This window comes from Myotis yumanensis, unplaced genomic scaffold, assembly GCF_028538775.1.
Source record: "Myotis yumanensis isolate MYYU_CA2020_CCGP unplaced genomic scaffold, mMyoYum1.0.hap1 SCAF_1, whole genome shotgun sequence".
NCBI classification, from domain to species: Eukaryota; Metazoa; Chordata; class Mammalia; order Chiroptera; family Vespertilionidae; genus Myotis; species Myotis yumanensis.
Window position 1 is genome coordinate 142607211 of NW_027223752.1, and position 23537 is coordinate 142630747.

General features: G+C 38.0%; 1 protein-coding gene across 1 annotated transcript in view; it reads left to right on the forward strand.

The window, feature by feature from the left end:
• Nucleotides 1-23537, forward strand: part of MALRD1 (MAM and LDL receptor class A domain containing 1) — a 597781-nt gene that overhangs the window by 355430 nt on the left and 218814 nt on the right. The window contains exon 30 of the mRNA XM_070426883.1: nt 15454-15637. Within this exon, the coding sequence (XP_070282984.1) occupies nt 15454-15637 (184 nt within the window). The remainder of the gene's footprint in view (nt 1-15453; nt 15638-23537) is intronic.

Sequence of the window (23537 nt, forward strand, 5' to 3'; positions counted from 1 at the left end):
TTCATTTTAACATGTTGAGTTTCTACTCTTAAATTAATAAATCATTGTTTATCCAATTTTATTTCTATCGTGTGTGAATTGATGGCTACACTTACCTCTTTTATTATTGACTTAACAACTGATGATATTGTCTTTTCATCTTTATGCTTGTATATTAGCTTTGCAATAGCTTTTTCAATATAATCTTTATTTCATCAATATATTGGAGAGTAAAAGTTTGGATATATTTTACTTGTTTGTTAAATACCAAACAGTATTTCTAGTTGGCTGAATCCAATGATTTATTCAAGCACGAAAATCCTCCCATTCTTCATACATACATGACATATACTTCTTTGACTAGTAGCACCTTTATACATTTTATTTTGTGTCTACCGTTAAATAGTATTGGTTTTCAGAGGATTTTGAATTGAAAATATTACTTGTAATACTCTACTGAAATATTTTTATTTATTTTTTATAAACAATATCCCTTTTGGAAGAAAAACTTGTACAAGGATCTTAGCTTTCATTTGTCCTCTTTTGCTGTTTGACTCACATATATTTGTTTTATTTTCTCTCTCATTATTCCTCTCTCCTGGAGGAAGACACTGAACTGAATTATGTCCAATAATTTTGTCATAAAATGCTGTTCTTCTGTTTGCATCAAATGGTTATCGACCTTCATGAATAGTAGTGTACCAAGGGGCAGATACAATCATTCAGGACTGACATCCTGCTCCTGACCTTCATGTCTCCTCTTATTATTCTTCCTGTCAGATGCTTCCTAAGGACTCGTCATTTTTATTTTTTTCCAACATTGTTCTCCTATGTTCAACCATATGAATGTCTTTCTCCTTCAGGAACTAAATGTAGTGTGAAAGACAGTAGAAACCAACCATCAACCACTAAGTAGGAAATCACCTTGAATATCATAGATTGAGAATTTAATTGGGTTAGTGAGACTTTTCTATAGTGTACAGCAAAGACCTTTCAAGAATCATTCTGAATGTAACTTTGTCAGAACTATCAGCTCCACAGCCTATTTCTTATTATAACTACTTCTTACTCCTTTTTGTAGCACATAAGATTTAGAACAATTATAGTATGTCTCAGAAAATTATCTATATGAATGTAGTAACACAGTATTTAGAGAACATACTTTTTAGTGAGCTTTTTAATGTTTATTACAAGTTATTCAATTTAAACTCATTAAAATTAGTTTTAACCTATATCGAAGAAAGAATCTGAAATATAGTCAAAGTTTTATAGGAATTATCTTAATTCACCAAGTTGAAATTCAATATACTTTCACTGAATAAAAGAATGGTTTTTTTAGTGCTCACCCCATGCCAAGCTTTGCCTTAGACAAGTGACATCCAGAGGTGAATAAGATAAATTCTCATTCTCGTGAACTTTAAATTGTGGTGGGAAGACAAAAAAAAAGAACAATTATTGAAATAATTAAAACACAAGAAGAAAATAAAAAATGAGAAGTAAAAGGTGCTATAAACATTAAAGTAGGATGATATGATATGATATGATATGATTAAGAGTGGAACCCACCCTTGAAGTCCTGGGAAGGCTTCTCCAAAGTGACATTTAAAGAAAAAAATATAATCACTAATATTGTAATTGTGTATTCTCAAGTAATTGCATTTGTGAACTGGTCTTGTCTTTCTTTCCCAAAATCCCAATATCCTAGGCTCCTGAAAACAGTTTGAAAAGGAAATTGAAATAGTTTAGATGCTTTAAAATAAATGTATTTTGATGCTTTATAATGAATATATTTTCAGATTACATTCTTTATACCGCATACACATTTAGTATCAATTAAATAATGTACTTTTATTATCTCTTCATATGTACATGTAGACATATGCATTTTGTTTGTAGTTATTTATTAAGCACCTTACTCTATACAAGGCACTGTGCTAGCTAGGTACTATTGATCAGATTTTACCCAGCATTATATTCTATCTGATGGAGAGAAATATTTATCAAGTCATCGCACTAGCAAAGACTACATAATACAAGAGAGATAAGAGCAATAACGAGAAGTGCAAAGTGCTCTCAGAGTCTATGGTAGAGAGGTTGAGATCAATGAGGTTTCATGAGCCAGTGGTGATTCCACTGAAACATGAGTGGGAATTAACTGGATTGAAAGGGGCAAAGAAAAGGAGCATTTCATATAAATGTGCTGAAATGGGAAGGAGCTTGGGCCATTAGACTCCAAAGGTTTCCTTAAACCAGCGGTCGCCAACCTTTCCGACCTCGCGGACCACCGGTTGGCGACCACTGTGAGGACTGAAAAGGGGTGGGTGTTCATGCCACAGGAGGAATGAAAAGATACCTGGTAGGAAAGGAGGTTGGGCAGAGGATCTCTGAGCCCCATTAGCATGAGATTGCATGCCTGCTAATTGAGAAGTAGCCACTTCCTGTTGTAGTATGAACATTGATTTTATAAGATCACTTGATAGAACCAAATTGTGTTTAATAGCATGTCAGTCATATTGCTTATTGAACATACACAGTGCTTATTCAGACATGATTTACTCCACCATGATATAGATGTACCCAAGCAACAGTTATCCTTGAAGACAATGATCCAGCAACTCATGCTTTCCTGGTTAAATAATATATTTTCTTATGTGTGTTTTTAAAATTTATTTCAGAGAGAGAGGAAGGGAGAGGCAGAGAAAGATAAAAACATCAATGATGAGAAAGAATCCATTGATTGGCTGCTTCCTGCTTGCCCCCGAATGGGGGTCAAGCCTGCAACCTGGGCATATGCCCTGATTGGGAATCAAACCTTGACCTCCTCATTCATGGGTCAACATTCAACCACTGAGCCACACTGGCTGAGCAAATAATATCATAATGACACATTTAGTGGATGAAAGAATGGTCACAGATCAGACTTGCTGTGGCAAACAACTTATGCCCATTAACTTTAGACCATCATAGTAGAGAAATACTTTAGCACTGCTAATTATCTTTGAAGACCTAAAGGTTGATATCATATATTGCTCCATTAAACATGGAACAAAATGACCATGTGAACATGCAGGAAAACTTTAACATCTGTATGGAAAATAGAAAGACTCAAGAGAGAGTCATTCATGGGGGACTTTGTGACCACTGTCTATCTGTGTGTGTGTGCAGATATAGATGATGATAGATAGATAGATAGATAGATAGATAGATAGATAGATAGATGATAGATAGATGATAGATAGATCATCTGTATGTGTTTATATGAACGAAAGAGAAACTAAACTTTCTAATACAATGTGAATGAGTGTATGATTCTGCAGTTGGAAACACTGGGAAAAAAAGAAAGATTAGTATGGTAAAAATGAATGTGATTAGTAGACATTAATTATACAACTTCAGCTTCATTCATCTCTATTTTTTTATTAAACTGTTTATTTCAACTAAAATGCCAATATTAGTTGCCTAGATTTTTAAAGAAAATTGCTAAAAAATAAATATTTTGGATTTAACAGAACATTATTCTGGCAAAAATGTGACTATATTCTGTCTGTTTAAAATGATTTTACAAAATATCCATTTAAGACCACAATGAGTATATTGATCTAATCCTCAACATGATTCTCTCAGGGCAGAAGGCTTTCTGTAAACACAAGAATTACTGAGTTAGAGAACTTACTCAAAGCATAATAGCTATGTGCCAGATATTTCTGGGGGAAGAGATTTTATGCAAATTTAAAATAGTCTACTCAATTTCATTCTTTTTAAAAATTCAAAATAGCATTAACTTGTATATAAAATGTAAATACTGTAATATGTCTTAAGTTTTAAAGGACTTTCTAGTATTTTAGAATACTTAATATTTTAGATTATTTAAAGAATTATATAAATTTATCTGCTAGAAACATATTCTAGGCCCTCCTCTCCATTTGTTAAAAGGTACTTAGGAATATTTTATTATAACCATGGATGCTCTTAATACTAGTTAAATCATCCATGTGGTTTTAAATATTCAATGTTTTAATCTTGTTCAGAGGGAGAAGAGAAAACTAAGCTACTATGACAATGATTAGGGCCAAACATATTAAGTTATGTTTGTTGTTGTTTATTTCAAAGTGGTTTCTGTGTGAAATTTCATCTTTTTTATATATTACTCATATGCTCAATTTCTTATGAGGATTATGCTTACTTAAAGATGTTTTAATTTTTTGTAATTGATGAAAAAAATCTTAAAAACAGCAGAAATTTTATGGGCACAAAAAGAAAGTTTTTAAAAATTGGAATATTTGGAAGCTGTGCGTTCTCTATTATCTTACAAATGAAAAAAGTTTCTGATAGTTCTTTTTTTTCTGTTCTCAAATTGGATTTCTAAATTCTAGTTATTCATGAATTACATAAAATATAATTATTTAATTTACATAGATAGTTATATAAGATAATTAATATGTACTAATGCATACATAATTACACATTATAGAGAGTAGATTTTTAAAATTGTTTATCAAACTTTTATTTTATAGTAGTTTTAGATTTATATAATAATCGCAAAGAAACTGCAGACAGTTCTCGTACACTCCACACTCCAGTTTCTCCTATTTTTAATATCTTACATTAGTTTGGCACACTTGTCACAATTAATGAACCAATATAGTATGTAAATAGTAACTAAAGTCCATACCTTATTCAGATTTTCTCAATTTTTTCTTAATACCAGTTTTCTGTTGCAGTAGTCATGTCTTCTTAGCCTCCTCTTGGTTGTGACAGTAGACTTTTCTTGTTTTTGATTGCATTGATGGTTTTGAGAAGTATTGCTCAGGTATTTTGTAAAATATCTATCAATCAGTATTTAACATGGTGTTTTTCTTATTACACGGGGGATGATGTGTTTTGGGGAGTAAGACCACAGAAGAAAATGCCATTCTTTTTAAAAAATATATATTTTATTGATTTTTTACAGAGAGAAAGGGAGAGGGATAGAGAGTTAGAAACATCGATGAGAGAGAAACATCGATCAGCTGCCTCCTGCACACCTCCCACTGGGGACGTGTCCGCAACCAAGGTTCATGCCCTTGACCAGAATCGAACCTGGGACCCTTCAGTCCGCATGTCAATGCTCCACCCACTGAACTAAACCGGTCAGAGCCAAAATGCCATTCTTATCACATTATATCAAGGACACAGACTATCAAAATGTAATATCGCTGTGATAGCAACCTTTATCACAAGGCTTGAGGTAGTTAGTGCTTGTCATGTCTCTCCACTCATAAGTTACTTTTTTACCCCCTTTCAAATGATACTCTTTCAAATAAAGTTATGCTCCTCCTCTTTAAGGGTGGAGTATCTTTGGAATTCTTTAGTGGGACAGAGTTGTCTATTCTCATTTATTTATTCAACATCTATTTATATTAATATGGACTCATTGATATGTATTTTACCCTGTGGGTTATAATCCAATACTATCTTTTTGTTGTTGTTGCTCAAATAATTCCAACTTTGGGCATTGGGATTTCTTTCAGTTGGCTCCATTGTCCCTTTGATATACCCCAATCATAGTTGGTATTTATTTTTTAAACACTTTCTCAAGTTCTGGTGCTACAAAATGCCCCAGGTCCATGTTGTATATTTTCTGAGCCAGCCATTTTCTCTATTGAGTCCTGATTCCTTTTTTTTAAAAAAAAAAAAAAAATTATCTTTATTGTTAAAAGTATTACAGATGTTCTCCCCTTTTTTTCCATTGACCCCCTTCTAGCCTGCAGCTGCCCTACTCCCCAGGCCTTTCCCACCCTATTGTCTGTGTCCATGGGTTATGCATATATGCATGTAAGTTCTTTGGTTAATCACTTCTTACCCACCCATCCACCCACCCACACTTTCCCTCTGAGATTCCAAAGTCTGTCCCATGTTTCTGTGTCTCTGGATCTATTTTGTTCATCAGTTTATTTTGTTCATTAGATTCCACATATGAGTGAGATCATGTGATACTTGTCTTTCTCTTACTGACTTATTTCACTTAGCATAATACTCTTCAGGTCCCTCCATGCTATCTCAAAGGGCAATAAGTCCTTCTTTTTTACTCTGCATAGTATTACATGGTGTACCAGTAAATGTACCACAGCTTTATAAAGGAACTAGTGGCCCGGTGCATGAATTTTGTGCACATTGAAAGGAAATTAATTAGAAGAAATATTTTAATATTGCTATTTGCTCTTTCTCTATAATAGAAGTGTCAATCAAATTCACAATCAACAATGACAGATGGAAACACCCACATGCAATTGACGCCAGTGAGAGCTTTATATTATCATGCATGTACGAGTCAACTTAATCTTTTATATACATAGAATAAACTTGCTTAATTAGACCTGCTTTCTCATTTAGCTAAACTTTTTCCAGCCCAGTGAAGCACCCCAACTTCTCTTTCAGGTTATTTTCAGCAACACAGCAGTAAATATCAACACAAAGCAGATTATTATTATAGATCACATAGGGAGAACAAAGGGTAAAATACTTAACTGCAACAGTGTTTAACTATATTCTGTGCAGTGAGAAAACCTGAAGTCATTTTCAAGATCCACCATTTCTTATTTCTTTTTAGTCGAGTCAAGTTTCTAAACTTTCTAAATCTCCATTTTCCAGTTAATGAAAAGAAAATAGGATTCCACCAAGTCTCCTATCTCCCTACTCCAGAACTTCTGTGAGGATTAAATTAGATGAGGCACAGGAAAATGCGTCACAGACATTTGGTTACAGTGTGAAATGTTTCCACCTGGCTATAAAGGAAGTCGTGTTGAAGAAACTGCAAGGAGGCTAGTCGTCACTAGGGAGAGGAAGCTGGGCATTGCTACATGATGGCCTTACCTGGCGCCCACAGCAACCATTTCTGGGCTGGCCATGGGGTCTCAGCAGCATTGGCTGTGATTTGGTGGGCTGTCATTCCGGAATGGTGGTGGGTCCTGTGTCCCACTTGGGGGAAACCAAGTGTTGCTTTGTCGGCCAGGTCTGTGCTGCCTTTTCTCTGTAAGTGGCAAGTGTGCCTCACAGCAACTCCTGCATTGAATGTCTGCTTCCTGGTGGTCAGTGCTCATCATAGCGACCAGTCAGACATTGGGAAGGACACTTAGCATATTAGCCTTTTATATTATACTAGAAGGCCCGTGCACAAAAATTTGTGCACTGGCAGGGAAGGGGGGTCCCTCAGCCCAACCTGCGCCCTCTCACGGATAACGCTGCCGCTTGCCCCGCCCACCCCGCCCAAGACACGGCAGGCCCGGATCCCGCACTGGGGCGAGCGGCTGCTCAGATCCTGCTGCCACCGCCCCAGCCACTCCACCCACCCTGCCCAAGACACTGCAGGCCAGGATCTCGCCTTGGGCAGCACAGCGGGATCTGCCTGCAGTATGCAAATTATCCGCCATCTTTGTTGGCAGTTAATTTGAATATCTCGCTGATTAGCCAATGGGAAGTGTAGTGGAGGTACGGTTAATTTCAATCTTTGTCTATTATTAGATAGGATATATATATATAATACTAGAGACCTGGTGCACAAAATTCATGCACAGTGGGTGTCCCTCAGCCCAACCTGCACCCTCTCCAATCTGGGACCCCTTGGGGGATGTCCGACTGCCGGTTTAGGCCCGGTCCCATAGGACATTCTTCTCACAATCCAGGACTGCTGGCTCCTAACTGCTTACCTGCCTGCCTGCCTGATCACTCCCTAACCGCTCCCCTGCTGCCCTGATTGATGCCTAACTGTTTCCTTGCTGGCCCAATCACCCCCAACTGCCCTCCGCTTCTGGCCCAATTGCCTCCAACTGCCCTCCCTGCTGGCCCAATGTCCCCCAACTGCCCTCCCCTGCCAGCCCGATGGCCCCCAACTGCCTTCTCCTGATGGCCATCTTGTGGCAGCTTCTTGTGATGATGTGGGGTGGCCATGTTGTGACAACATGGTGGTGGCCGTCTTGTGATGACATGGGGAAGCCATCTTGTGATGGCATGAGGGAGTCACGCAAGGGCGCAAGGGCCATCTAGGCTTTTATTAGTATAGATAGTATTATAAACCAAATTTGGGCACTAGGTGTTCTCCTTGCTAATGGGGTCTTGTTGCTTGTAGTATATTTCAGCTGACAGAGCTAGAATATATGTGTGTATATACACATAGTTACACATATTTCTATATGTAACCATTTGTATCTATAGTAATCTAAATGCAAGCTTATAATGTTCCTACTATAATTCATTGCCACATAGATGATTCTAGCTTTAGCCCTCATTCATCTGTAACCTCTTACTACAAAAGTGAGAAACCTGGTCCTCACTATTATTTATGCATTTAATTAATTTTTCATTTGTAGAGTACATGTATGTGTATAGTGGCTTCAAGCTGTTTACCTATATTCTCATGGGAAACCACTTTATAAACTAGAATACAGTGCTTATATGCAGTTCCTTTTGCCTTTGTCTTACAGATTCCATTCATTCCAAATTTACTTAGATCAACACCTTTCTCCTCCAACCCCTTAGTGAAATTATTTTATACATTTGTAATACATTTCAATTGTTTTATCACAGTATATTCCTTCCTGAGATATTTCAATTTCCTAAATGTTTTTTAAATTGCATACATTAATATTTCAGCTGCCTTAATAGATCAGACATTGCAGCTTAAAATTGAAGTACTGGTTTTTGTAAAGCCTAGCAATCATTCTTACAAGCAATGGGGAGGAAAGACATGCCTGTACAGGAGATCCCCTACAGCCCATACTCATTGATCTTTCTAGCACCCTTTTTCCCAGACTGCAGGAACTCCCTACCCTCCCTCAAGGCACTGGTATTCAAGAAAACCTATAGACTTCCCAAATGTTTCACAATTTCTGCTTCTTTTTCCCTCCCACCCTCCCTCCCTCCCTCTCTTCCTGGTGAGCACAGCAGTGGTGTCAGGAGCCTCTTCTGCCTCCATGGCAGCACTAAGGACCCCTTGGGGGATGTCTGACTGCTGGCTTAGGTCCACTCCCCAGGGGAAGTGGGCCTAAACCAGCAGTCAAACATCCCCTGAGGTGTCCTGGACTGTGAGAAGGTGCAGGCCAGGCTGATATAACTCCCCCCACCACTGCACGAATGTTATGCACTGGGCCACTAGTATTTATATAAACTAAATATAATGTACAGGAGTTTAAGAAGAATATGGAAATTAAGTCCATTCAGATCTTCCCAGAGCAAAACATAGTGACTTAATAAATATGATATTGATGGAGGAATATAGATCAAACTGAAATGGGAATTTTAAAAACAGATTCACAATATGATAAAGAGAAAAACTGTTGGAGGAAAGAGTTGTTGAACAATTGGTTTTAGGAAAATAGACTAATAATTTGAAGAAAAGTTATATATTCACCTCAAACATATGAAACTGAAATTCAAATGGCTATCTAGTACTTTATTAATATACTAGAGGCCCAGGGCACGGAATTTCGTGCACTGGCGGGGGCCGGAGGGGAGAGCGTCCCTCAGCCTGGCCTGTGCCCTCTCACAGTCGGGACCCCTCGGGGGATGTCCCTCTCACAGTCCAGGACCCCTCAACCCTTCAACCCCTTGCTCCTTACCGCCACTGCACTCGTCAGCCATGAGCCTGGCTTCTGGCTGAGCAGTGAGGCCCCTGTGGGAGCACACTGACCACCAGGGTGCAGCTCCTGCATTGAGCATCTGCCCCCTGGTGGTCAGTGTGTGCCATAAGGACTGGTCATTCCACTGTTCTGTCAATTTGCATATTAGGGTTTTATTATCACTTGGGTTGCGGGAAACGAGTTAAGTCGGCTCGCGTGAATTGCGCGTACTCCGCGGGAGCCGTCTTAACTCGGTTCATATAGATTTGCGGTGGAGTGCGGGAAACGTGTAAACTCGGGCCGATTGTAACTGCGTATTACCAAATATTTGTTTGTTTGCCGTTCACAAAGATACCTACCTGCGTATGCGAACCGTTTCATACCCATTGGGGTAATAGGTATCTTAAACTAACTCTGATTTTGCGCGGGAAACCTAAATAATTGCCCGCGCCATCTTATATTTTGGCGGGAAATTCACCCGACACCGTAGTGTTATATAGGATATCTGCAACTTGAAGTGGCTGTAACATTTTACTATTTCTTATCACTACTCTTTACATGACCCAAAAGGGAAAGAAGGGAATAAAGTATAAGACAAACAAACTGCCAAAACAGACAAGCAACATCCTATATAATAAAAGCCCAGCAACCATAACGGCAGAACCACCAGAATGACCACTCGACCAGTCACTGTGAGGTGCACTGACCACCTCTCAGTCCCTTTCCCCGGCTGCAGGCTCTGATTGCTGATGGCAAATGGGGACCCGGGGTGGGAGGCGGGGGGTGCGGCGGCACCAGGCCAAGACCTCCGCCCTGCTTGTTGCCCCACACACAGAGGGTGACTTGTGGCTGGGGTGGGGTTGGCGAGTGGGCAGGAATGGCTGATATCTTGGTCCCTCCCCCAGGCTTCAGGCTCCCATTGCTGGAGGGTGAATGGGGAACTGGGTGCATGGCAGCAGAAGGTGGGGGTTGCTGCTGGCAGCTGCCAGCCAGGGAAGATGACCCTGATAATAGGCTAGGCGTAGGTACCGTACATGTGCACGATTTTGTGCACCGGGCCTCTAGTATAACATAAAAGGGTTAATATGAATAATAGATGGGAATTCAATTAAAATTGTATGAAAAGTTAAATTATAAGATGAAAGTATTTTTTCAATTTTTACATTTTAAACATTTTGTATTAATGTGTATTTTTAATTATAGTTAGTGTAGTTAATCACTTTTCATATGTGTACTGCCTTGGGTTCTTGAATTTAACATCCACATGATACAAGAGTGGGCAGTGGCAAAGTTGTGACTTTGAATTGAGAGACCTTTCTTTCTCAATTTAAAAAGAGTTAAAATCAGAATATTAAGTAAATAAATAAAGCACTGATGTATGTGGAACCAAAATTTGGTAATTTATATGTAACTACTTTTTAAAAACTTGCTCTGTTTTATGTTTCTGTAATAATTTTATAGTTATTTACTTTTATGATTCTTTCCTATTAGAGTAATACCATCACAGGGTAGACACCCTTCTTTTTCACCTTTTTGTTCCTGGTATGTATTTGGATCTGTATGAGCATCAAATGTTTGCTAAATAAATGAATGACTGGATGGATAAGTCAATAAATAAATAAGTTTGCATTGCATTGCATTTGATAATTATGAGGATAAGATTTTATATGTTATATGTCAAAGTGGAGCAATAGCAAGTATATTAGAATGATATTCTACAATAACTCATCAGTAGGTTAATCCACAGTTGGTTTTTAAAAGAATTGACCCTTGCTTTCTTTTCCTAACACAAAAATGACGATGAATGTATTATTCAAATATCTATAATAATAAAAGCATAATATATTAATTAGACCAGATGTCCTTCCAGACAACCTTCCTGGATGAAGCCGGGGCTGTAAGAAAAACCCGGTCCTGGGTGCAGGAGGGAAGCCGGTGCTAGCAGCCAGGGGAAGGAAGGCCTATTCTTGCATGAATTTCATGCATCGGACCTCTAGTCTTTTTATTAAAAAGATAGTTGTAAGATTTTAGAAATGGTTCTCCTTTTATTGATTAAAGTGATTACACGATCTTCTTTGATGATTTTTGTTGAAAACCTTTTGAGACATGGTTGATGAGTGCCTCTATTAACTTCAGAAGCAGGTTGAAAGGAAAAATTAGCAAAGTGAATTAAATTTGTAACTTAAGACAGACTTTATGAATACCCTTGCTTGTTATATAGGATGTGTCAGACAGAGCCCTTCTACTCTAATCTTTAATTTAACTAATCAGTCCTTTGATTCCAAATCACTAAGACATCACCGAGAGTCAAAGACTAACCTTGAAAATGGCTTCTCTTCTTTAGCCATCCGAAAGATCCAAAGCTCCATCAAGTAGGTGTGGATTTTTCATCTTCATGCAGAAGTTACAAGAGTCTCTGGTTGTAAAGATTTGTTGTTGTTTTGGAAAGAATGTTGAAAGATCTACCTTAGTTGCTTTGTGAAGTTAATTTTAGATCAGTGGTTCTCAACCTTCCTAATGCCGCAACCCTTTAGTACAGTTCCTCATGTTGTGGTGACCCCCAACCATAAAATTATTTGCGTTGCTACTTCATAACTGTAATTTTGCTACTGTTATGAATCATAATGTAAATATCTGATATGCAGGATGTATTTTCATTGTTACAAATTGAACATAATTAAAGCATAATGATTAATCACAAAAACAATATGTAATTAAATATGTGTTTTCCGATGATCTTAGGCGACCCCTGTGAAAGGGTCCTTAGACCCCCAAAGGGGTTGCGACCCACAGGTTGAGAACTGATGTTTTAGATGAAGTGATATGGAGTTCTTTCTCTTTGTAACAGCAGAGGAAGAGCCACTTGATTGATCTGTGTCTCCCTCACCAGAACAAGGTTCAGCCATATTATTAACAGTAGATCCCTAAAACATGAAACTGAATGCATAACTCCTTTGGATATCTTTTTTATTTATTTATTTATTTATTTATTTAATATATTTTTTATTGATTTTTTTACAGAGAGGAAGGGAGAGAGATAGAGAGTTAGAAACATCGATGAGAGAGAAACATCGATCAGCTGCCTCCTGCACATCTCCTACTGGGGATGTGCCCGCAGCCCAGGTACATGCCCTTGACCGGAATCGAACCTGAGACCTTTCAGTCCGCAGGCCGACGCTCTATCCACCGAGCCAAACCGGTTTCGGCAGGATATCTTTTTTAAACATTTTGCTTTTTTCTTTAGAAAAAAGAAAATTACATATTTCAGAGTTGTATGCTATAAATCTGTTGAAATATCTTCCTTGATTTCCTGAATGCCATTACACTAAATATTCTTTATTCTACTGTTTGATTATAAATTTCAAAGCCAGTTTTTCTTGTGAATTCATCATAAGATCAGAGTACTGGACCCTAAGATATTAATTACTTGGGACTAACCATAAACAAAATGTAATTTATTTATTTATTTATTTATTTATTTATTATTTATTTATCTTTATTGTCATGATTTATTAAACATCTAATTCCCAGAGATAGTCTAGGCTCAAAATCAGCAAAGAAAATTGTAGACAATTAAAGCCTTGTCCTTGTGCTCAACTGGTTTATATTTTGTTTCACTGGAAGTTTCACATTTTTTTTTAAATCATTAGGGTTATGTTATATGTCATGTCATGTTATATGTACTACATTGGGATTATTCAGATATCATAATACTATACTATTAGTAGACCAACCTTAGACATTCAGAGGAGATAATTACATAAGTCTCTTAGAAATTAATTTTTCTTTTATAAATGAAGAACTTAGTATAGAAATAGTTATAGTTAGTGCTCATATAATTTCTAAGAGTATATAATAATAATACTATAATAGAATTTTAAGTAGTCAAAATAATAGAATAATAGAATTTTTGAAATCTGACTGAATTTAGAAATTATCACTTTCCATCCATGCCCAATTCACTCCACAATTCCTTTCTCATATCCATCAGGGACAAGTGATTTTCCCCACATAGTCCTCCTTTCATCTCTCTTTTCCCTTTCCTTCTCCAAGTTATTTCAGCTCTTTAAAGGAAAGTGCAGTCTCAATAATTAAAAATATGAATAGAAGTTTGAAGGTATATTTAGAGCTATAAATCCAGGATTTCTATAAACTGTTCAGATTACATAAGATATAAAAAATGTTGTGTACACGACAGGAGAGGTGGATTGAATTGAGTAGGATATTTTTTAAAATATATTTTTATTGATTCAGAAAGGAAGGCAAAGGGAGAGAGAGATAGAAGCATCAATGGTGAGAGAGAATCATTGATTGGCTGCCTCATTTATGCCCCACACTGGGGATCAAGGCTGAAATCCAAGCATGTGCCCCGACCAGAAATCAAACCGTGACCTCCTGGTTCATTGGTTGATGGTCAACCACTGAACAATGCTGGCTGTGTGGACATCTATAATAATAAAAGTGTAATAGGCTACTTAGACCAGACATCCTTCCGGATGACCTTCTGGATGAAGCCGGGGCTGTGAGGGAAGCCCAGGTCCTGGGTACCTGCCGGTGACCAGAGGGAAGCCTGGGTCCTGGGTGCCTGCTGGCAGCCAGAGGGAAGCCCGGGTCCCGGGTGCCTGAGGGAAGCCAGTGCTGGCAGCTGGGGGAAGGAAGGCCTACTCTTGCATGAATTTCGTGCACCGGGCCTCTAGTTTTTTAATAATGGCATCTCTGAAAATACCAAAATACAGTTATTTTGACTTCTGCTAGTATTTCTTTTAGGAAACACTGCAGTAGATTAATACTAGTATGTCTGTTTTGATAATGTGCCCTATTTTTCTGTGTATAAGATGCCCCCACTTTTCCAACCTCAAATTAAGAAATCAATGTTTTAAATATTTTGCTGGTTTTCCTCTTAAGGCCTTCTTCTTTTTTGGCATCTTAAAGAGTTATTCTTCCTGTTTTCTCCACTGTCTGATCATACACTCAGTGGGAGGAGGTCCAAATTGTCTCTCTGCAGCTCTATTTCCACGCTCTTTTATATAGCTGATTACATTCAGTTTGAGTTTTGCAGAGTTAAGACAATCGCTTACCTGTATTTATCTTTATTGACGTCTTTATGGGCTCAGAACGCTCCAGTCCCTCTTGCATCTGTGCACTCTCCACCTCCACCTCCAATTACAGCAAGTATGTCAAACTCAAAGGCTACCAAGAGCCAAATAAATGAGGCATGCAGCCTGTGGGCTGTGAGTTTGACATGCTTGAATTACAGCATCAGCTGACATCAGTAACAATAAGGCTCATGATTGAAGGAGCCTGTTTGACAAGGTGTGAGAAGTTATGCACCCACATGGTTCCCTCCTCGGCTGACTTTCATGTATAAGAATGCCCTTGATTTTCAGTCTAATGAGTTTAGAAAAAAATAACACCTTGTACATGGAAAAATATGGTAATATATATCACTAGAAGCCCGGTGCACAAATTCATGCACAGGTGGGGTCTCTTGGCCTGGCCAGCAATCGGGTCCAATCAGGGTGGGGGGAGGGGGCACGCTGGCCAGCCAGGGGGAGGGGCTGCAGGAGGTTGGCCCGCCAGGGGGAGGGACCGTGGGAGGTTGGCCGGCCATAGGAGGTTGGCTGTAGAAGTGCACTGAGCACCAGGGGGCAGCTTCTGCATTGAGCATCTGCTCCCTGGTGGTCAGTGCACATCATAGCAACCAGTCGACTGGTCGTTCAGTCATTCAGTCACTTAGGCTTTTATATATATATAGATATATAAATAGCTAATCAGAGTTTCAATGTTTTTAAATTGAGTTTTCACTGATGAAATGATTGGAGGGTATTTTTTTATTTTTCTCTTGTGTTTATTTCTCTAATGTAAAATATTTTACTTTCAGACAGAGAAAGGACTTTCAAAAGTATGGCAAGAAAGTAAGCAGACTTCTGGTGATCAGTGGCAAAAGGCTGTCATCCTGCTAGGAAAATTAAGAAATTTTGAAGTTATGTTCCAAGGTATCAGAACAAGGGATCTAGGAGGAGGAGCTGCAATTGATGACATTGAATTTAAAAACTGCACGACTGGTAAGTTTCTGGAAAGCATTTCCATTTGGAAACACACTTATAATCTAGCCTTTTTGTCTTTGTTTCATATTTATAAGGTGTTCTGCTGCTATATATTCTGTACATAAATAAAAATAAATTTATAATTTGATTTCATAATTATTGAACCTATACTTACATGTTAAGCGATAGTATTTTCTTTACTTATCAATTGCTCAAGTAATGTCTTCCTTCCATACATCCCCTTTCTAACATGCAGAAGTGTTCTCCTTTGAATTACTTATTTTCAACATAATTTAAAGTATTGGCCCAATATTTATATACATTTATCTGCTTTATATAATTTAAGATGAATCTTCTTGACTAGAAAGCTAGTAGTTGGTGAACATATGAGAAATAAGTTCAATAGGTATAATTCAAGCAGAACTTGAGTTGAAGTCTATGCTTAGGGGATTTAAGAAGCCACTCTAGCCAGTGAACAACAGCTTGCAAAACTTCGCTATTTATCATGCTTCTAAATGTGAAGTCTAACTATACTTAGATTTTTCTTACAAAAATACCTAGAAAATGTAAAAAATAATTATAAATACATTTGTATATTTTCACAATTGGCATAGTTCTTTCTGAGGAACCATTCCATCTTCTTTCCAAAGTAGTGCTGTGTGATATATACTGCTAATGAGAGCTATGCCTTCTGTGATTTTCTACATGAAGTCACTTAGAGGTAAGCCCCAGGGACTGAGAGCTAAACTTGAATGCTATTTAATTATATTGTTGCTCTCATATTAAAATATGACTTCACTGAAGCAGTTAAAAAACATGACGTTAGTTTTTGGTGATGTAGCATCTGCTCTTTCCATGACCAGCGCTGCTTCAAAGGATTCTGCTTAGAGGTCAGGTCTGCAGTTTGATTCCCCCATCATGTTTCTTGGAACACGTTACAGAAAGTCAAAATCCGTGCCCAGATGATCTGGAGCACAGAGCTCCAGGTATCTGTGTCACACAGGAGGCAGGGTCTGGCGTAGGGGAGTTTGGGAGAGGCCGCCGGACGACAGAAAGGAGGGTTCTGAACTATAATCATGCAAAGGCATCTTAGAGGTCACAATGTGCTGCTTCAGCTCCTTTCTACTAACTTTCCTAGAAACATGGTAACTTTCTATTATAGTTGTTAATCACTCAACCTATATGTGATTCTAGCAACTTAAACATTTTTTTTCAAAGCGTTTTTGAATATTTTAGAAAAAAAGAAGAAGCTTTATTAAACAATAAAGATTCCGTTCTTCTCAAGGGAAGCAGAATGATTCCTAAATGGTTTGATTCAGGACAGAAGAAAATGGAAAATTATTCCAGCTTTGCCAGGTTTCATTTAGAAGTTTACACTGTTTCCTCCCCTATTTATCTTGAAGTCCTGTGAAAATTTACATGATTATAGTTAATTTAGTTCAGTTCAATCCAATGCTTAGTTTACTGAGTAATTCTTTAATATATTTAGTGATAAACTATTATAGTATTTCTGTGTCATAAATGATAAAGGCGAATTGTGGTCACTTGTAGGTGAAGTAATCAATTGTATATTAAATATATTTTAGGAAAAATTAATTGTTTTTAATAAACCAGCTTGATACAAATAATGAGGATTTTCAAATTATATATGAATCAAGATAGAAAGCAAAAAAAAAAAGCATTATGAAAAAGTTTGAAAAACTAAGCATGGAACTGAAAAGCAATGATCCATTAGTTTGTTTGTTTTAAATAATTAATCATCACACATATGATTATTTCTTTTTAAAATTTTTTCATCACCATTTATTCTAGGTCCACTCCATATACCAATAAACTGTCAGTGCTGTGAAGTATGGCTAAGGAGAAACAGTTTAGAATATGTTACCCTAAGTTATGTTTTACTATTGCAATTTAGAAGAGAATGATAGTTTACAAAGCACCCCAAAATCAGAGAAGCACTACTAAATGGTGATTAAGAACAAGGAGTCTTGAGTCAAACTCTCTGGGTGTGGAATCTGGCTCTTCCACTGTCTATCTTGGGTGTGTTATTTTGTGTGTGGTTTTTTTCCCTCACTTTGCCATAGTTTTGTTATCAATAAAATGCGGATAGTAGTAATGATACTTCCATCATAGATTGCTGTGAATATGAAATCTGATAATATAAATGAATCACTTAGAATAGTCTTGGCACATAGTAAAATTTATATACCTTACTGAGGTCTAGTGCAGGGGTGGGGTCTGGCCGGCCTGCCCCTATCAGGGCCAATCGAACTGGGTGGGCAGAGGGGAGGCAATGGAGGAGGTTGGCTGGCTGGCCCCCACCCCAATCAGGGTGGGGGGGCCCGATCAGGGATGGAGCCAGCCAGGGGGAAGGGCCACAGGCAGTTGGTGGTCTGGCTCCACCCCCTATCAGGGTGGGGGAGCTGATCAGGGGTGGGGCCATCTTGGGGGAGGGGCCAGGGGCGGTTGGCCAGCTGGCCCTGCCCCCTGGTCATACTCCCGGTTGAACTCCTGGTTGAGGGGACAATTTACATATTAGCCTTTTATTGTATAGTATTGCTGTAATAATCATCATTATTATTTACTTTGCCATGTTTTCAAATAGTGTTCTCTTCCCTGTATTAGCAAATCAACTTAAACCATATGCACATAATTTGTCATGAAAATCTCTCATGTAATTGATGCTGTTTCCTATTTGAAATGAAAGTTAAAATGACAATGTTCAATTCTCTGTCACATCCTGCCAATCACAAAAGACTGCATATTACATGATAACATTTATATGGAATGTACAGACTAGCAGATGTGTAGAGATAGGAAGTAAATTAGTGGTTACTTAGGGCTGAAAAAATATGGATTTGGGGAATGACTGTTATTGAGTATGGGTTTCTTTATGGGGTGAGAAAAATGTTCTATTTTTTTATGGTGATTGATACACAACTTCATAAATATACTAAAACCATTACATTTTAAATTTCATATGGATTAGCTTAGTGGAATGTAAATTGTAAATTATAAATCAATAAAGCTGTTAAAATAAAGAAAGAAATGAGGGATAATTCTGGAGAGATGGTAGTGGTGGTGTCAGAATAGCTTTTGGATTTTTAAAAGTCCTCATATCAAAACAGAGTACCTAGTAAGCAAAGTCAATAAGCATTGAAACCTGCAAAACCTACGAGCTAATGGAGACAAACTGGCAATAGCCTCAAGACCTGTGTGGTATTTATGTCTACAAAAGAGAAGACAGGAGAATCACAATAGAGCTCACAGGCAGAGATTCACTAGAAAATCAGTCAGACAGTGTGAAAATGGCAGCTAAAATTGGGAGGGATTTTACCCACTTTGAGAATGAGTGGGCCCAAGTGGTCTATGGGAGTTGGTGGGACTGGAGCAGTCCAGCTACTGTGCACTCGCAAAAATGGATCCACCAAGATTCCTCTCCAACACAGCAGCCCGTGTTCAAAACCAATACAAAAAAATGAAAAACCAAATCAAGCACCACTGGGAGTGGATTCAAAATTGAGTAGACCAGGGACAGATGAAGGAAAGAGAAGACCACATCGAAGTGGTGGAGGAGAAATGAGCCAGGAAATCTCAAATGCAAGTCATCATATTTGTATAGATTTATTTAAGTTCTATAGACTTTGATACTCATCACCTAACATTGCTCATACCATTTTAGAGCCTCAGTTTCCTTGTTTCCAAAATGACAGGATCATAATAGACGATCTCTGAGATTTTCATAGAATTGAAAACTCTAGAATCCAGCATATTTTTCATACTGAAAATATATCATTTTACACAATGAGAATTCAACGTATTTTTTAGTTTTTAAATAAATTTATTGGCGTGACATCCTATGTAATAAAACCCTAATATGCAAATCAACCGAATGCAGAAAGACAAGCAGAATAACTGGTCGCTATGATGCACACTGACCACCAGGGGGCAGACACTCAACGCAGGAGCTGCCCCCAGTTGAGTGTCTGCCCCCTGAGAGGGAGGTGACCTGTGGTGGTGATTGGGGGATGGAACCAGCCAGCAGGCAGCGCCAAGCCACCAGCCAAGGCAGGTGCCAGCAGGGACCCCCCAACCGTCACCCCACAGATGGCCCTGATCACCGGCCAGGCCTAGGGCCCCTACCCTATATATTGGGAACAGTCTCTTAGATTTAAAAATTAAAACCTGGCAAGGCTACTCTAACACTGAAAAAACTGGATGATGCAGCGATGACTTGCATGGACTCTGGCTTGCACATTTTATGGTCAGCCCTGATTCTGACACTTAAACTGTGTGGCAAAGCCAATTACTTAACTTCTCTCTGCTTCAGTTTTTCCACTCATAAGATGGAGAGAATAGTACTACTGCCTCAGAAGGATCATGTTATGTACTACTTTTTACAATCAGGGCAAAAAAATGTAGCTGCCCATATAACAGCAAAATGCCTTTCACCTGTATGAAAAGTATGGTCACTGGTGCATGCAGCGTCCCAGATTGCGAGAGGGATGTCCAACTGCTGTTTAGGCCCGACATCTCCCCAGGGGTCCCGGATTGTGAGAGGGCGCAGGCCAGGCTGAGGAACCCCACACCCTTGCATGAATTTTGTGCACTATGCCTCTAGTTGGTTAATAAAGTTATATAGGTTTCAAGTGTACAATTCTATAATACATGATCTGTATATTCAAAGTGTGTTTACCACCCAAAGTCAAATCTTACTGTCACTCTTAATTTGGCCCCCATTAACCTTTACAACCCTCCTTTCCCTCCGATAACCATCATATTGTTGTCTGTGTCTATGAATTTTTGCTTGTTTACTTTTCTTATTTGCTCATTTGTTGCTTTCAATTTTAAATTCCATATATGAGTGAAAGTGTATACACGCTTCTTGAATTTTTCTGCCTGACTTATTCCATGAGAGCAAAGTTTAAAATTGATTAAGAATAAAAGTGGAAGAAGGCAAAGGATATATATAAGATACATATTTGGTAGTTATCTACTTTACCTGCAAATAAAAAAGCTGTTTGAGCTTCATATTTACTTTTTACTTTCCATTAAAAAACTTACAACTGGATTTAAAATATAATATTTAGTACATGGCTAAAATAAGGTAGATATATTCTTTTTATTTCTTTGCATTCTGGTGCTATCTTCAATTTACTATCAAATTTGTTGTACTTTCTTCAAAAAGAAAAATGAAACCAAAGAATAGACATATTCTTTTGTCTTCCCACAGAAACATTAAAAAGCATATCTCCTTTTTGGATAAGTTAACAAGGAACCAAGTAACTTATTTATAAAAAAAAATAAGTGAAATATTATGTAATTGGTATATTCTTTTTAAATTTAAACCAATTTTAAAATAGCTTGCACAAAAATCGCAAATGCAACTATCATTCTATAGAGCAGAGAAATAGGAGGGTAATTTATATGAAAAGAAAAGGAATATTCCATCATTGTAATTATAAATGTGATAATCTAAATTTAAATGGTTAGTCAATTTTCAATCAGAACATTATTAAGTATAGTAATTCACCTGATTCTTACTGCGTTTACTATTAATACTAAGTAGCATTTCTGTCGCTTCTGCCACAAGACCACTGTGCAAGTCCTAGCTTACCCATTTGCTGTCCGCTCTGTGGTTTTGGGCACAACCTTCCTTTGTCTCATTTTCTCAGCTAGGAAATTGAATTGACACTGCTTCCATCTCATAGAGTTCTTACAACGATTAAATAATTTACATAAGGTGCTTGAAGAATGCATGAGGTATAGCAAGCACTAAAAATCTGTTGGCTAAACCTAAAAATGAGCAACATAGGCAAACGACTTGACATTGTTTTAGGCACAATACTTTTTATATCAGTGTTGAAGATCAGATTCTGTTCTATTGAGAGGTTATTGATCGCATAGGCTGAGGGAAGCGCTGTGCAGTGCACTATGCACAACTCCTCAGAGCAGTAGGGAAATGTGTGTCACGCACAGTGTTTGCCTTATTTATTTTCTATTTCACCTTTTAAGACCCTTTCTTGACTCCTCCTTCCCCATCTGCTTCCCCCACCCCCCCTCCACCTTCTCCATGTGCTCCCCCCCACCCCCCACCCCCTCCACCTGCCTTATATTTCCAGGACTGGTCTGTGAACTGTCTCCAAGACACTGGTAAACCTGGTGACTCATGTGGGAGCCAATAATGAGATAAGATGTTGCCTTTTCCATGAAAAACCTAGGAGATCCAATTGAATGATGACCAGTTTTCAGTTCAGTGAAAAAGAAGTAATTTAGGGAGTAGAAAATGCTTCCAGAAGTCAATAAAGGCTTCTAAGTAAACAATAGCTACTCAGTCTTTCTCTAAATTCATACAGATCAAAACACATCATGCTCCCCAAATAATCCTAAATGTGAAAGGAAGGAAATAACTTGGGAATAAAATAAGAGAAGCCAGTGCCATAATTTTAGATGTCTAGTACATTGACTTCACACATAGCCTGAAAAGACATCTTTTTTATTATAACTACTTTCACACCTTTCATCTTTTCCCCTTAAAACTGTATGTATGACTCCTGAGTGTCCTTTAAACAGTAATTCATCTGGAGTGAACAACACTGGCTTGATGATAATGATTTCAGGGCAGCCTCACTCTGGATTTGAATTGAACTTCGGAGATCACAAAACAGTGATTGCTGTATATAAAGCTCACGAATGCATAAATCTATAAACAGAACCCTGTAGAGTTTGATTTCAAAACTTACCTTCTTCACTTAGTTTGATGAAAAGCTGTAGTTCTGCTCAACATATGTGTTCCAAATGTTGCATTTAGATCTTTCACAATTTTCTTTAAAAAATAATTGTCAGAAAAGGGGGGGAAGGGAAAATGGTAGGTAGCGCTATATAATGTAAGGATTCACATATGATGGAAGAATAGGATGGATGGATAGATGGATAAAGGGACAGATAGATGGGAAAATGAATTAGTAGAAACCATTTATTCAAATCTTGTTGTATGTGTGAAAATTCAGAACAGAGCAAGTTTCTGCCTTCGTTGGGTTACGTTCTGGTGACAGATGCAGACAATAATAGGCAATATTGTGTCACATAGTGATAGGCATTATGAACGAACTAGGGTGAAAGTGATGGAGAATGATTAACCTGCTTAGAGTGGTCAGAAACGGCCATTTTGAAGATTACAGTTAAGCAAAGGCTTCGATGAAATACAAGGCAACCATGCAAACACCTTGGGGAAGAGCACCCCGGCCTCAGAACGAGTGAGGCAGGTTGACTGGGAGGGGAGCGCCTTGATGAGTCAGAAGGAAACAAGGGGAGGGAGACAATGAGGCCACATCGTGCAGAGCTTAGTCGTCAGAAATGGGTTAATTTCAAAATAGATAAGGAACTCATACAACTTAACAAAAGGAAGACAACCAATCCAATTAAAAAATGGACAAAGGACCTAAATTGACACTTCTCCAAAGTGGACATACAGAAGGCCAAGAGACATATAAAAAAATGCTCAAAGTCACTGATCATCACAGAGGTGCAAATTAAAACGACAATGAGGTATCACCTCACACCTGTCAGAATGGCTATCATCAATAAATCAACAAATGACAAGTGCTGGCGAGGATGTGGAGAAAAGGGACCCTAGTACACTGCTGGTGGGAATGCAGACTGGTGCAGTCACTATGGAAAATAGTATGGAGTTTCCTCAAAAAATTAAATATAGAACTGCCATTTGATCCAGTAATATGACTTCTAGGAATGTATCCTAAGAATCCTAAAACACCAATCAGAAAAAATACATAAACCCCTATGTTCATAGCAGTGCAATTTATAATAGGTAAAATCTAGAAACAGCCAAAGTGCCCATCAGTAGGTGAGTGAATAAAAAAGCTGTGGTACAGCCTGTCCAATGTGGCTCAGTGGTTGA